Genomic DNA, 16,878 nt, shown 5'->3' with positions numbered 1-16,878 from the left:
TACCTTTTATCCTTAAGTATAGCAAAAAAAAGTCACATCCCCCAAAAAAAAACTTATACAACAATTTGTATGTTTTATTGATGCCTCAAAAGCTTTGATCATGTAAATCATGAACATGTGTTGTACAATTGCACTTCAGAGCAATTACAAAAATTTTGAGAATTTGAGTGTTTTGGCATGCTCAGCAGTCTGTCTAAAATGGAAAAACGGTTTCATCTCCTCCACAAGGTAGTATTTTGTCTCTTTTTCTTTTTAATTTATACAGTATTTGCAGTACAGGGGTACCTCCTCAATCTACCAGCACATTGCGTTCCACAATCAAGATCGTAACTCGGAATACTCTTATCTTAAAGTACCAGTAGAGAGGAAAGTCGAGTTGACTTGATATGCTTGATTGTGTTTCATTGTATCCATTAAACCAGTGGTTCTCAAATGGGGGTACGCGTACCCTTTGGGGGGACTTGAAGGTATGCCAAGGGGTACATGAGATTTTTTTAAAATAGCAACAATTCAAAAACCCTTTAGAAATAAATGTATTGAATAATACTTAAATAAAATATGAATGTAAGTTCATAAACTGTGAAAAGAAATGCAACAATGCAATATTCAGTGTTGACAGCCTGATTTTTTGTGGATATGTTCCATAAATATTGATGTTAGAGATTTATTTTTTGTGAAGAAATGCTTAGAATTAAGTTCAGGAATCCAGATGGATCTTTATTGCAATCCCCAAAGAGGGCACTTGTTTATTTTTCAACAAGTTTTTAGTTACTTGTATATCTTTTTTTCCAAATAGTTCAAGAAAGACCACTACAAATGAGCAATATTTTGCAATGTTATACAATTTAATAAATCAGAAACTGATGACATAGTGCTGTATTTTACTTCTTTATCTCTTTTTTTTCAACCAAAAATGCTTTGCTCTGATTAAGGGGTACTTGAATTTTAAATAAAATTTCACAGGGGTACATCACTGAAAAAGGTTGAGAACCACTGCATTAAACCATGTCCTATTGTATCTACAATCCGCAAAGTATGTGAAAATACCGTCTAAACTAGTATGTCAAACATGCGGCCCCGGATCAGGCCCACGCAGCCTACGAGATGAGTTTAAAAAGTGAAAAATTTAGCTGCATTTTTAAATTAAAAAAAACTGTTGTTCTAAATGTGTCCACTGGATGTCACAATAGCAATTCTGTTAGTCAAGCAAATAGTTTATACCGGGGCTAACAAGTACACCTAGCAAGAGGTACAAAGTAAAGCGGGGCTTCGACTCCTCCCGCTTGACCCAACATAAAACAAAACCAAAGTGAAATTAACAATTGGTAACCACACCTAAAATGCTGCATTATACACTGCAGAATGATATATATCTGTGAAAATAATTGTCTTCTGTGCAAATTTGCTGTGGTCCGCAGAGATGTTGGTTCCATGTTGGTGGTTGAAAATGTTCCTCTAGTGCTCTCCCTGACTGAGCCCACAAGGTCAAGGTGCGGGGAGATCTTGTGAGACGTACCACTCTGAACAATGGTTGTCTGCTGTGAGAGTAAACTTCGAAAAAGTGTTGCTCCTTCTTCCTGTTTCTCCGTAAAACATACCTTCTCCAAATTTGCGTGACTCAAAAAGTATTTTTTTGACGTTTTTTGCCAGCGCAAAAGCTGGCAAAAACATTGCAGACAAGCATTGCTAGACTCAAACTGCGTAGCAATGTCGGCCGCTCGTCGTACATGATAGTATATATTTATTTGATTCAATGAATATCTGCTTCTTTTTCTCAGCTAGTACTTGACAGTCTTTTTTTCTCAGTTCCCATGGTTGGAAAACAAAGATATGTCGATCTGTAGCTAGACTATTGCGAGGAGACCGGATGTTTTGAGACAAATTTTTGGACGTTCTTTTGACTTTTACTACTCCCCCTAGTAGCGTGGAGGCTCGTAGCTTAAACTTTGCTCGCAAGTCAATCAAAAAAAAAAAAAAAAGAGAAACAGCTCATAGCTGAAAATACTTATGTTGTGGTACCACTCTGTATGAACGATTTATCTTAGTTGTGAAACAATTGTAAGACTGGCTGTCAGGTTGGCAAAACTACCCTAAACCACCAGATACTGACAATTTAGTGATTTTCTGTACACACGGTCTTCAGTAATTGTTAAGGCTCTTGCTCAACCAAAAAAAAAAAAAAGTAATATCATGATCATTAGGACTAAAGAAGACACTGAACACTGACTTTGTCAGGCCACATCTTTAAAGTCTGTGATAAAATGATATAATTGGGACCCTACATTAGGGCTGGGCGATGTCTTGAAAAAATATATCACTCTTGAATTAACATTGTAGTTAATACTATGATTAATGTTAATTAAAAATTAAACATGAGATATAAATAAAAATAGAAGTACAATTGTTTGTATATATTGTATATATAATTAGTCCAAAGGTCTATATGTACACAGGGATATTTCACATGCCTGTACTGTGTATAAAATTGAACTACATTCATGTTGTTTATAATGTTGTTTATAATGTGTATTTATAATAAGTTGTGCAAAGGACTTTTTATAACTTTCAGAAGTTTATTTTGTACTTGAAATTGTTTATAGGGTTAGGCGCAATAAGTGTTTAACTTCAGCCTAAACCCTTTCGGTCTGTAACATTTTTTTATTTTCAATCTATGAATGTACAACTTTTTATTTTAAATCTATGAATGTACAACTGTTTTTTTGTTTTGTTGACCATTGACCGAAGAACAATAAACTAAACTAATATTGGCTTTTATTAGTATCGCGATATTTTCATGCCATATTGCGATATACGATATTACGATATTTTGCCTTGGCTTTGAATGAACACTTGATGCATATAATCACAGCAGTATGATGATTCTGTGTCTACATTAAAACATTCTTCTTCATACTGCATTAATATATGCCACTGTTAAACTTTCATGCAGAGAGGGAAATCACAACTAAGTCAATTGACCAAAACTGTATTTATTAAATACTCTTCATTCTCTCACGGGTGACTTTTTAAATGAAAGAACAAATCAATAGTGTTGATACCTTTTTTTAGTAACACTTCTGCTGCATACTTTGCATATTGCTGTTGTCTGCTGAATATCTTCCCACTTGAAGCCAAACCACCGCAAGATGATGGATCCCCTGCTCTTTATTTTGGGCATTTATTGTTCTCCCTCCATTTGTGATCAGTTTCGCACCTTCTCTCTCTTGTATTGTCACAAACTCCGCTCCGCTTGCACGACCTGCCTCAGCTAACGTTAGCCATGCTGCAACCTCTCTGCTCGGTGAGAGCGTATGACGCTAGACGCGCGACAGTATGTGACGTATGTAAGAAGGCGGGCTTGTTTTACGTCTCTGTGAGAAGGAGAGACGAAAAGGAGTGAGAAACGCCAGTAATGTAATGCCTGCAGCTAAAAGCAACTGTGTGAGGAAATATAATCGAATATTACGATATAGTCATTTTCTATATCGCACAGAAACAAACCTGTGATATATAGTTTATATCGATATATCGCCCAGCCCCACACTAAATACAGTATCCACTGACCTGTCAGATGACAGACTCATGGACAGGCAACAGTGTTTGCAGTATGCACAATCCAAAATACTTGCTTGTAAGTGTTCTATCTGCCCAATATCTTAACTTTTTAAAGCATATTGTACTTCACTACAAAAAAGCAGTATGAAGGTGGCATTCAATGATATGAGAATGCTGCTTAAGCTGCCTTGCTGGACCAGTGGTCAAACAGATGTTTGTTAACGCTGTACTGTTGTGCTTTGCAACCTCACATACGATGCAAGTGTAGGCCAACATACTCTGACCAACGTTATGTTCTACTCGAGTCTGTGGAAACACTGCGGCCTTAAGTGTATATGGCAGTGGATGAACATTTTTGTTTGTGTCTTGTATGTGTTGATCTTTCTGTTAAACAAGGTGTGTCCAAAATTACAATTGATGATGATGATCACGATAAACACAAGAACCAAAGCCGATACAATTGTAACACATTAACAACAAGAATGAGCTGTGGAAAGTTATGAAACCCATTACATCAGACAGCATTTGAGAAATTCAATATAAACAAATTTTCTCTCCAAGCTGAATGCCTCTCAAATACCGACGCAGTTGTTTTATTTCTCATTGCTACTCTGTATGTTCTGGGCACCATTCAATTCAAATTGTAATAAATAAGAATGAGAGATAAGATTAGCCATTTACTGGTCTTTTGCTCATAACGCACAAACACATACACAGTGCCTTATGCTGTTGCATCGATAACAAAATGAGGCTATACTGTTTAACTACACATAAAATAGACCCCGTGCAGTAGTTATAGGCTATACAGTACACAGATGAAGAAGGACCCTGCATTATTTCTTTGGTGTGTGTGTTTTGAGAGAAAACTGAACCGAACATGTCTGACTTACCACTAAGCTGTATGACGATGCTTTTGAGACGACGGACCATCTCACTCCTTTTGAGTAGCTCTTGTCGTTTGACCAGCAGCAGATTCGCCAGCAAAAGGACGATGACAGCAGTCGCATTGACCAGCTCAATACCAAAACTGAAAAGGTAGAAACATTTGCAGTGAAAAAAATTCTATCAATAAAATCTTAAGTGAGGAACAACTTGTATTGCAAATGATGATCTAAAATTAGCTGGAAGGCAGTCTTATACATGCTAGAAATTATGTAATTTTACCAAAAAAAACGAGTCAAAGTCTTTGCAGTCCGCCGCAATGCAAGGTTAAAGTTTTTGGTTAGAGATACAATTCACGTGATGTCAGAAGGTTTAGAGCAGAAAAAGCAATACATGTAGTAATAGACGCATTTAATTCAATTGTAAATGTAGTTGTCTAAAAGAAAAGATCAAAAAAGGAAGGCTTGATACAAATCCAAAATATCTTACAGTTAACTTAATTGATCCGAACCTATTACAAAAGACCATTGAAAAACGAAGAACCTACCTGCCTTTTGGCTGGCTGCCATAACAAGACAAGAGTCCCAGTGCCACCAAAATAGTGAGAGCAGCTCCTGGCCAGTGCAGACAGGAGTGGCGGTTGCCATGGTAAAGGAAACTATTTACCCAGTTTTCCTGAAAAAACACAGAATAGTTATACGTTTTGCTGGCTCCTTCCAGATAAGGGATTTCACTGTATGAAAATGTGTTATTACAGTTACCGTGGCAAAAATGATAACGGTTATCATTATTGTCACACTATTTTTAAATGTGCTCAAAAGTTTCTAAAAGTTATTTTAATAAACTCATTTAACCAAGTTATATTTAAAAAAACAAGCACAAACACATGCATAATGATTCATAAGATTCATAAGACGCTGAGATCATTATCCATGCGTTTGTTACGTCTCGCCTTGACTACTGTAACGTATTATTTTCGGGTCTCCCCATGTCTAGCATTAAAAGATTACAGTTGGTACAAAATGCGGCTGCTAGACTTTTGACAAGAACAAGAAAGTTTGATCACATTACGCCTGTACTGGCTCACCTGCACTGGCTTCCTGTGCACTTAAGATGTGACTTTAAGGTTTTACTACTTCCGTATAAAATACTACACGGTCTAGCTCCATCCTATCTTGCCGATTGTATTGCACCATATGTCCCGGCAAGAAATCTGCGTTCAAAGGACTCCGGCTTGTTAGTGATTCCCAAAGCCCAAAAAAAGTCTGCGGGCTATAGAGCGTTTTCCGTTCGGGCTCCAGTACTCTGGAATGCCCTCCCGGTAACAGTTCGAGATGCCACCTCAGTAGAAGCATTTAAGTCTCACCTTAAAACTCATTTGTATACTCTAGCCTTTAAATAGACTCCCTTTTTAGACCAGTTGATCTGCCGTTTCTTTTCTTTTTCTTCTATGTCCCACTCTCCCTTGTGGAGGGGGTCCGGTCCGATCCGGTGGCCATGTACTGCTTGCCTGTGTATCGGCTGGGGACATCCCTGCGATGCTGATCCGCCTCCGCTTGGGATGGTTTCCTGCTGGCTCCGCTGTGAACGGGACTCTCGCTGCTGTGTTGGATCCGCTTTGGACTGGACTCTCGCGACTGTGTTGGATCCATTGTGGATTGAACTTTCACAGTATCATGTTAGACCCGCTCGACATCCATTGCTTTCCTCCTCTCTAAGGTTCTCATAGTCATCATTGTCACCGACGTCCCACTGGGTCATTATTGTCACCGATGTCCCACTGGGTGTGAGTTTTCCTTGCCCTTATGTGGGCCTACCGAGGATGTCGTGGTGGTTTGTGCAGCCCTTTGAGACACTAGTGATTTAGGGCTATATAAGTAAACATTGATTGATTGATTGATAAGATACATTACTGTGGATAAGAAATTGTGTTTCATGGACCTCATATTAATTGAATATGAACTAAAGCAAAACAAGCATTATATACACATTAATAAGGCAGAACCAAAATAAACACAATGCTGAAATCGCCAAGAAAGCATGTGACTTGAGGAAACGGGGGAAAAATTCAGGGAACTCGCGGGAGCGCCAACTGCAAAATCCAAATTAAACTAAATGGGGGTGCAGAAGCATGAGTCCTCGTTGTCAAAAACATCAAGATCTGGACGAATATTATAGAACTCCCAGGGCAACCATCCATCCATCCATCCATTTTCTACAGCTTATTCCCTTTGGGGTCACGGGGGGCGCTGGTGCCTATCTCAGCTACAATCGGGCGGAAGGCGGAGTACAACCTGGACAAGTTGCCACCTCCTCGCAGGGCCAACACAGATAGACAACATTCACACTCACATTCACACACTAGGGACCATTTAGTGTTGCCAATCAACCTATCCCCGGGTGCATGTCTTTGGAAGTGGGAGGAAGCCGGAGTACACGGAGGGAACCCACGCAGTCACAGGAAGGACATCCAAACTCCACACAAAAGGAGCCCAGGAATCCACGACTATTCAGGACCTTCGTATTGTGAGGCAGACGTCGGACGGAAAACAAACATTGATATTCAACTACAAAATTGCAATGCTCCAAGGGATAACCAAACAAGAAGAGGCAACACAAAAGATTGCTGAACAGAAATATATAAAACTGATAGCCTTCAGCAGCATAGATCACATAAGACCGGAATTAGTTAAGTATAAATTTTAAGATACAATTTTTTATTACAAACCAGTAATAATTGTTTTTATTATACAGACGAACAGTATAACGGATACTGTCGATTATTAATTTAAAGGCCTACTGAAATGAGATTTTCTTATTTAAACGGGGATAGCAGGTAATTTCGCGATATTGCCATATTTTTGCTGAAAGGATTTAGTAGAGAACATCGACGATAAATTTTGCAACTTTTGGTCGCTAATAAAAAAGCCTTGCCTTTACCGGAAGTAGCATACGATGTACGCGTGACCGCCGTAACGTCACCGGTGTGAGGGCTGCTCACATCCTCACATTGTTTATAATGTGAGCCACCAGCAGTAAGAGCAATTCGGACTGAGAAAGCGACGATTTCCCCATTAATTTGAGCGAGGATGAAAGATTTGTGGATGAGAAAAGTTAGAGTGAAGCACTAAAAAAAAAAAAAGGGCGACGGCTCCAGGCGCCGGCAGTGAGAGAGTTTCAGATGTAATTAGACACATTTACTAGGATAATTCTGGAAAATTCCTTATCTGCTTATTGTGTTATTAGTATTTTAGTGAGATTATAAAGTCATATGGCTGCGGTTAACGCCAGTGTCTCTGAGAGAAGCCGAGGAGCCAAGATCACAGCTGCCTTTTTGAGCTGCAGGATGAGGTCGCGAAATCCACTCAAGTCTCCGGTAAGAGCAGACTTAATATCACAATTTTCCCATCCAAAAACTTGCTGGTTGACTTAGAGAAACATGTTCGCTTGACCGCTCTGTGTTAAAGCTTCACAACAACCAAAGAAACACCGGCTGTGTTTCGGTGCCAAAGGCAGCTGCAATCCAACGCTTTCCACCAACAGCATTGTTATTTGACTTCTCCATTATTGATTGAACAAATTGCAAAAGATTCAGCAACACAGATGTCCAAAATACTGTGTAATTGTGCGATGAAAAGAGACGACTTTTAGCCGTGTGGTGCTGGGCTAATATGTACCCACCAACCAATAACGTCACAAACACACGTCATCATACGCGTCATAATTCCGCAACGTTTTCAACAGGAAACTCCGCGGGAAATTTAAAATTGTAATTTAGTAAACTAAACCGGCCGTATTGGCATGTGTTGCAATGTTAATATTTCATCATTGATATATAAACTATCAGACTGCGTGGTCGGTAGTAGTGGGTTTCAGCAGAACTTTATATGCAAAGAACAATAATGTGAATCATTTTGTGAACAATTCAAGAAAACCTTAAAAGTTATCGCTATCTCAGACACATGGATAGATGCTAAAAAAGGAATAGATTTTCACTTGGAAGGATATGAACTAAATTATATCAACAGAACCAACAAGAGCAGAGGAGGAGTAGCTGTATATGTGGTGAAAAACTTAAACTACAAAGTGGTAAAAAATATGTCATTAGCTATTGATAATATCTTGGAGTGTACAAAACCCAAAACCAGTGAAGTTTGCAAATGCTTCTCAACTTATATTCAATTGAATACACTGCAAAGACAAGATATTTAATTTTCGAACAGAGAAACATATTTTTTTTGCAAATAATCATTATCTTAGAATGTAATGGCAGCAACACTCACAACCATTTTTACCACTGTGTTGCATGGCCATTCCTTTTGACAACACTCAGTAAATGTTTGGTAACTGAAGAGACCAATTTTCGAAGCTTTTCAGGTGGAATTATTTTCCATTCTTGCTTGATTTACAGCTTAAGTTGTTCAACAGTCCGGGGTCTCCGTTGTGGTATTTTAGGCTTTGTATTGTGCTCCATATTTTCAATGGGAGACAGGTCTGGACTACAGGCAGGCCAGTCTACACTCTTTAACTACGAAGCCACGCTGTTGTAACACGTGGCTTGGCATTGTCTTGCTGAAATAAGCAGGGGGGTCTATGATAATGTTGCTTGGATGGCGACATATGTTGTGCCAAAACCTGTATGTACCTTTCAGCATTAATGGTGCCTTTACATACTGTATGTTTAAGTAACCCATGCCTTGAGCACTAATACCCCATACCATCACAGACACTGGCTTTTGAACTTTGCGCCTATAACAATCCGGATGGTTTGTTCCCTCTTGGGTCCTGAGGACACGACGTCCACAATTTCCAAAAACAATTTGAAATGTGGACTCGTCAGACCACAGAACACTTTTCCACTTTGCATCAGTCCACCTTAGATAAGCTAGGGCCCAGCGGAGCCGGCAGCGTTTCTTGGCTTTATTGATAAATGGCTTTCGCTTTGCATAGTAGAGTTTTAACTGGCACTTACAGATATAACGATAAATTGTAGAAACTGACAGTGGTTTTCTGAAGTGTTCCTGTGCCCATGTGGTGATATACTTTACACACTGATGTCGCTTTTTTATGCAGTGCCGCCTGAGGGAAATTTGGTAAGTCAATAAACTGACAATAAATGAAAATTAAGTTGGTAAGTAGTCCAGCATCAATAGTTCATCACATGACAAATAAAGGAGAACAACCAGCTTGGCAGAATGTGGGTATCAGCGCCTTTATCATTTTCTTTAAAATTAATAAATCTTTGGAAGATCAACAAATTTACTGTGTGTGTTCACCTGAGTAGATGTCCGCCTGCATTCAGTTTTCTGGTGTTGGTCCAATAGGTCGCTGAGCTGATCCTTGAGTCTTCTTAACGCCTGGTGAGTCAACAAGCCCAAAGTAACAGGCTCTTCCTCCTACAAAATGGTACATGCTTTAAAAAACTAACGGATTCATCACAATTGAGGTTTTCACTACAACATAGATGCAATGTATTACACTAACAGTTAGTATCCCAGGGAACAATGAATACTTCTGGATGTGAGTTCCCAATGTCTCCCTGGGTAAGTTGTCCTTAAAGAGGACATATGATATGATTGTCTTATTTTTTGACATACAGTATATGTTGTTACAATCTTGGATACTTGAGTTAAACAATGCCAAAGCATCAAATTATAAGGTTAACGCAATTGTACGAAAGGTTGCACAGTTTTGGATGCCTCTACACATTTTTTCTTGTGAGAGCTATTTTTACAAAATCAAATTGGTAGAGAGCTACTCATTTTGGTAAGATTTATTTATATAGGTTATCTCAAACCAAACTGGATTGGTTCAGAGCTTAAAAATTTGAGAGCACATGCAAATGTTTAACTGAGCAACTACACTCACCTGCTTTTTATCCTTTGGCTCCATAACAGAAGCCACACCACATGTTCCTCAACAAGCCAAATCCACTATACAGATTTCTGTCAGTGTTGTGAGGTGCAAATATGATCACTGCACACTTGAGCCTTTTATAAGGACTCTGGACCTGTCAGCCTTCACAGCGTGGAAGCTTGACTCATTCTGAGGTGGTTCAGCCCTGGTGTTCCACAGAGCGACAACCCCTGTCCTGTCTCCTTTGCCAGTGTGACATGAGACACATCCAAACCTTCCCCGGACAGTAGAAATAAGGCCGCAAAACTGTGATCCAGTTTTTTTTTTTGGCTTGCTTAGTTGTTGCTCCTGTGCTGCATCTGAATGTTCTGGTTTTTATAAGCAGAGTGGTCTGTGGAAAAAATACACAACAATAAAATCAACTTTTTAAATAGACTCCCAAGTCAACATGCTGTGTGTAAATAAAATGAACATTAAATAAAGATGATGGGAATCAATCAATCTCTCTCTCCATAATGGTTGTAATACCGTACAATAAATTATATCCAAGAAAGGCAGTGACATCAGGTAATTCTCAATTATAATTAAAGATAAGTATGGGATAATATAAACAAATTATGGTAATGTATTGGTTTTACTGCTGTGAGTGCACTATAGGGCTAGGCGATATATCGATATACTCAATATATTGAGGGTTTGTCTCTGTGCGAGATAGAAAATGACTATATCGTGATATTTGAGTATATGTTCTCACGCAGTTGAATTTAGCTAAGGGCATTACAGTATAGGCTCTTCTCACTTTGTTGTCTCTCCTTCTCACATACGCCCTCGCAGAGCAGAGAGGTAACAGCATGGGTAACATTAGCTGTGGCGCGAGTGGTAATACGAGAGAAAGAAGGTGCGACTCTGGTAACAAATGGAGGAAGAACTAATTCCCAAGAAAAATAGCAGGGGATCCTTCGTCTGGCGGACGTTTGGCTTCAAGATGGAATATGTCGAACTAGGGCTGGGCGATATATCGATATAAACAATATATCGCAGGTTTGTCTCTGTGCGATATAGAAAATGACTATATCGTAATATTCGATTATATGTTCTCACACAGTTGCTTTTAGCTGCGGGCATTACACAACAGGCGTTTTTCACTCCTCGTCTCTCATTCTCACAGAGACGGAAAACAAGCCCGCCTTCTTACATACATCACATACTCTCGCGCGTCTAGCGTCATACGCTCTCGCCGACCAGAGAGGTAGCAGCATGGCTAACGTTAGCTGAGGCAGGTCGTACAAGCAGAGCAGAGCAGAGCTTTTGACATTACAAGAGAGAGAAGGTGCGAAACTGATCACAAATGGAGGAAGAACAATGAATGCCCAAAATAAAGAGCAGGAGATCCATCATCTGGCGGTGGTTTGGCTTCAAGTGGGAAGATATTCAGCAGACAACAGCAATATGCAAAGTATGCAGCAGAAGTGTTACTAAAAAAAGGAAGCAACACTTTTAATTTGTTCTTTCATTTAAAAAGTCACCCGTGAGAGAATGAAGAGTATTTAATAAATACAGTTTTGGTCAATTGACTTAGTTGTGATTTCCCTCTCTGCATGAAAGTTTAAAAGTAGCATATATTAATGCAGTGTGAAGAAGAATGTTTTGATGTAGACAAATAGAATCATCATACTGAAGTGATTTTATGCATCAAGTGTTCATTCAAGGCCAAGGCAAAATATCGTAATATATATCGTATATCGCAATATGGCATAATAATATTGTGATATTAATAAAAGCCAATATCGCCCAGCCCTATGTTGAACAGACAATCATAATTTGTCAAGTGTGGGGCAAAAGCGTTGCTACAAAAAGGAGCATTACTGCTAATATGTAGCATGATTTGAAAATGCACCTGCTAGAGAATGAAGAGTGCTTGAAACTCCGCATGTCAACATCTCCGTTCGGTGCCACATCAACACTGTATGAAAAAAATAGTCCACAACAGAAGGATATAATGTCCGCAGGAACCTACCACATAGCGAAGGACGTACACAATTTGATTTCCTATTATGCAGCTCATTTGTACTTGACACATATTGAAATATCTTGTGTGACATCATGCACAAAAGTGCACTCTCTTTGTTTTAAACTATTGTAGTGGCGTTCTGTACAAAAAGGGCACTTTAATTTAGTGTTGTTTTGATACATTATCTTAGTGACATCATGCACAAAAGTGCACTAATAGCTTGTTTTAAAATGTCTCTGACAATCGTGTAATTTCTGTTTTGAAATGACATGAATGTTTGTGCCACTGCTTAAAGGCCTACTGAAACCCACTACTACCCACCACGCAGTCTGATAGTTTATATATCAATGATGAAATATTAGAATTGCAACACTTGCCAATACAGCCGGTTTAGTTTACTAAATTGCAATTACGTCACGGACTGTCAGGACATATTAGCGCAGCCCCATTTGCGGCTAAAAGTCGTCTCTTTTCATCGCGCAATTAAACAGTATTCTGGACATCTGTGTTGCTGAATCTTTTGCAATTTGTTCAATTAATAATGGAGAAGTCAGAGTAGAAAGATGGAGTTGGGAAGCTTTAGCTTTTAGCCACACAAACACATGGTGATTCCTTGTTTATAATTCCCGAAGGTGAAGCTTTACTGTGGATCAGAGCGGTCAAGCGAACATGGTTCCCGACCACTTGTCAACCGGCCGGTTTCGGTGAGAAAATTGTGGTAAAAAGTCGCCTCTTACTGGAGATCAGTTGAGTTTGCGCCTTTCATGCAGCTGACGTCGACTTCCCTCAGAGACTGGCCTCAAGACACCCGTGGACACACCCCTCCAAATATCAGGTACTATTTGATTTCACTAAAACTCTAGCAACACAATAGAAAGATAAGAGATTTCCCCAAAATACCCTAAATGTGTCTAAAAACATCTGAATCCGTCCCGATGCAATCGCCGTTTTTTTTTTGTTACTTTTTTTAAATTTTATTTTATGTTTTTTTTTTAGTCCTTCGCTATCAATAACATCATCCACGAATCTTTCAGCCTTGCTCAAATTAATGGGGAAATGGTCGTTTTCTCGGTCCGAATAGCTCTTGCTGCTGGAAGCTCCCATTATAAACAATGTGGGGACGTGAGGAGGCCTCACCCTTGTGACGTCATCGTCTGCAACTTCCGGTAAAGGCAAGGCTTTTTTATCAGCACCAAAAGTTGCGAACTTTAATGACAGTTGCGAACTTTATTGTCGATGTTCTCTACTAAACCCTTTGAGCAAAAATATGGCAATATCGCGAAATGATCAAGTATGACGCATAGAATGGACCTGGGCGGCATGGCGTATTGGGTAAAGCGGCTATGCCAGAAACCTGAGGGTTGCAAGTTCGCTTCCCACCTATTGACATCCAAATCACTGCCGTTGTGTCCTTGGGCAGGACACTTCATCCTTGCCCCCGGTGCCGCTCACACCGGTGAATGAATGATGAATGAATGATTGGTGGGGGTCGGAGGGGCCGTAGGCGCAAACTGGCAGCCACGCTTCCTTCAGTCTACCCCAGGGCAGCTGTGGCTACAGATGTAGCTTACCACCACCAGGTGTGAATGAATGATGGGTTCCCACTTCTCTGTGAGCGCTTTGAGTATCTAACAATAGAAAAGCGAAATTTAAATCTAATCCATCATCATCATCATTATCATCATCATCATCCCCGCTTAAAAAAGAAAATCTCATTTCAGTAGGCCTTTAATAACTGTTTAATAAATACACTTTTGCTGAATTGACTTAGTTGTAGGGCTGGGCGATATATCGATAGACTCGATATATTGCGGGTTTGTCTCTGCGATACAAAAAAATTACTATATCGTGATATTCGAAAATAGGTTCTTATACAGTTGCTTTTAGCTGCGGGCATTACACTGCATGCGTTTCTCCCTTTTTCTTGTCTCTCCTTCTCACGTAGACTTAAAACAAGCGCACCTTCTTACACACGTCACGCATGCAACATCACACGCCCTACCCTAGCAGAGAGGTAGCGACATGGGTAACATTAGCTGTGATGCTAACGGTGTGTTGCGAGGGGTAATAGGAGAGAGAAGGTGCGAATCTGGTAACAAATGAAGGAATAATTAATTCCCAAGAAAAACAGCACGGGGTGCATCGTCTGGTGGTGGTTTGACTTCAAGCGGGAACATGTTGAACAATTATACGGCAGAAGCGCTGCTACAAAAAGTAGCACCACTGCTAATTTGTAGCATCATTTGAAATGTCACCCGCTAGAGAAGGAAGAGTGCTTCAAACTGCATGTCAACATCTCCGTTGGGTGCCACACCCACAACATGCCAAAGCAACTATTTCCACATCAACACTGTCGGACATATACTATTTGATATGCAGCTCATTTTTATGTGACACTTATTTAAATATCTTGTGTGACAGCACGCACAAACGTGCACTTTATTTCTTTTAAACTATTGTAGTGGCGTTCTGTACAAAAACTGCACTTTAATTTAGTGTTGTTTTGATAGGTCATCTCAGTGACATCATGCACAAAAGTGCACTAATAGCTTGTTTTAAAATGTCTCTGACAATCTTGCACTTTCTGTTTTGGAAATGACATGAATGTGCCACTGCATAATAACTGTTTAATAAACACACTTTTGGTCAATTGACTTAGTTGTGATTTCCCTCTCTGCATGAAAGTTTAAAATGATCATATATTAATGCAGTATGAATAAAAATGTTTTAACGAAGACACATAGAATCATCATACTGCTGTGATTATATGCATCAAGTGTTCATTCAATACTAAGGCAAAATATCGAGATATTAGGGGTGTAACGGTACGTGTATTTGTATTGAACCGTTTCGGTACGGGGGCTCTGGTTTTGTTCGGAGGTGTATCGAACGAGTTCCACACTGACATATAAAGTAGCGCACCGCACGTTGAGTAAACAATGCACACCGAGGCACCATGAATTGATTAACGTGGACCCTGACTTATAAACAAGTTGAAAATCTTATTCGGGTGTTACCATTTAGTGGTCAATTGTACTGAATATGTACTGTACTTTGCAATCTACTAATACAAGTTTCAATCAATCAAAAAAAAAATAACAACACACGGCATGCTAGCAGCGACCGCGGGCTACAATAGACTGGTGGAGTTTCTTAAATGCCTCAAATGTCTGGCATTTTAAGTTAGAGTTACGTGTGTTTTCAATGTACATTCAGGGTTAAGAAGGGGTTAAAAACAAAACAAAAAATGTGTGCGCAGGCAACTTTCGTGAGGGAGGGGGAGACAGAGAGAGAGAGAAAATTATGATAACCGCGCATGCATCGCCAGGCTCTGCTTTTTACCCATAGATTTATCAGATTTTATTTTTTATTATCTATAGCAGGGGTGTCAAAACTGAGTCCCGGAGGCCATTTGCAGCCCACAGCTAATGATTTAAAGGCCCACGGCACATTCTAAAAATACTATTAAAATAAACAAAAACAAACAAAAGTGAAATAAAAAAGCTTAAAGGTTAAATGTAATTTAGAAAAAGTTGCAACATTGACTAATAAAACAAAGCTGTTTTTTGTTCTTTCAAACGGTCATTGCTCAAAACATAATATTGAATCAAAATCAATGTTATTATGAATTATTGACCTATCCAAGCTTCCGATTACTTCAAATCAAATATTCCACTAAGAAAAATATTTTTGGTGGAAGATTGAGCAAATTTGTTAAATAAATAACCCAAACTTTTTTTTTTTTTTTTTTTTACTGTACCGAAAATGAACCGAACCGTGACCCCTGGACCAAGGTACGTACCGAACAGAAATTTGTGTGTACCGTTATACCCCTACAAGATATACAGTGGGGCAAAAAGGTATTTATTCAGCCACCGATTGTGCAAGTTCTCCCACTTAAAATGATGACAGAATGTGAAAAAAAAAATCCAGGAATTCACATTGTAGGAATTTTAAAGAATTTATATGTAAGTTATGGTGGAAAATAAGTATTTGGTCAATCATTCAAAGCTCTCACTGATGGAAGGAGGTTTTGGCTTAAAATCTCACGATACATGGCCCCATTCATTCTTTCCTTAACACTGATCAATCGTCTTGTCCCCTTAGCAGAAAAGCAGCCCCAAAGCACCCCCACGCTTCACAGTAGGTTTGGTGTTCTTGGGATGCAACTTAGTATTCTTCTTCCTCCAAACACGACGAGTTGAGTTTATACCAAAACATTCTATTTTGGTTTCATCTGACCACATGACATTCTCCCAATCCTCTGCTGTATCATACATGTATCCATTTTGTTCCAACACAGATAGACAGACAACATTCACACACTCGGGCATAACACGACCGACAAATAATTACCTGGAGCTTCCGGGGTAAACAATCGATGTTGCTAGTAAATCGAGATAATCGCATATAATAGCGTCCTTTCGCCGACATTACAGTCCTTCTCTTTAGGCTCAAATCTATCCCTGTACAGCTGTACAGATGTTGGTGTCGTTTAGGCATCCTTTTGAAGAGCGACTTGTCCTGGTCTTTTGACGTGTTAATCATCGCTCTATTGACCGTGCGCAGTGCTG

The 16,878-nt window shown here is 39.3% G+C and overlaps 1 protein-coding gene across 5 annotated transcripts in view; it reads right to left on the bottom strand.

Moving 5' to 3' along the window:
• The window catches only part of tmem94 (transmembrane protein 94), a 116,306-nt gene that overhangs the window by 99,189 nt on the left and 239 nt on the right, over window positions 1-16,878 (bottom strand). For 3 of the 5 annotated variants that reach the window (XM_061908619.1, XM_061908622.1, XM_061908623.1), the window contains exons 2-5: window positions 10,306-10,684; window positions 9,714-9,833; window positions 4,985-5,112; window positions 4,446-4,582 (exon numbers count right to left, since the gene is read on the bottom strand). In XM_061908619.1, the coding sequence (XP_061764603.1) occupies window positions 4,446-4,582; window positions 4,985-5,112; window positions 9,714-9,833; window positions 10,306-10,329 (409 nt within the window). In that variant the 5' untranslated portion in view covers window positions 10,330-10,684. Of the gene's footprint in view, window positions 1-4,445; window positions 4,583-4,984; window positions 5,113-9,713; window positions 9,834-10,305; window positions 10,685-12,190; window positions 12,257-16,878 lie in introns of those variants that run through there. The other 2 variants (XM_061908620.1, XM_061908621.1) reach the window with 2 other exon arrangements.

Source organism: Nerophis ophidion, linkage group LG08, assembly GCF_033978795.1.
Source record: "Nerophis ophidion isolate RoL-2023_Sa linkage group LG08, RoL_Noph_v1.0, whole genome shotgun sequence".
NCBI lineage: Eukaryota > Metazoa > Chordata > Actinopteri > Syngnathiformes > Syngnathidae > Nerophis > Nerophis ophidion.
The sequence above is the reverse complement of the archived record's forward strand: the minus strand, read 5'-3'. Positions and strand labels throughout refer to the sequence as shown.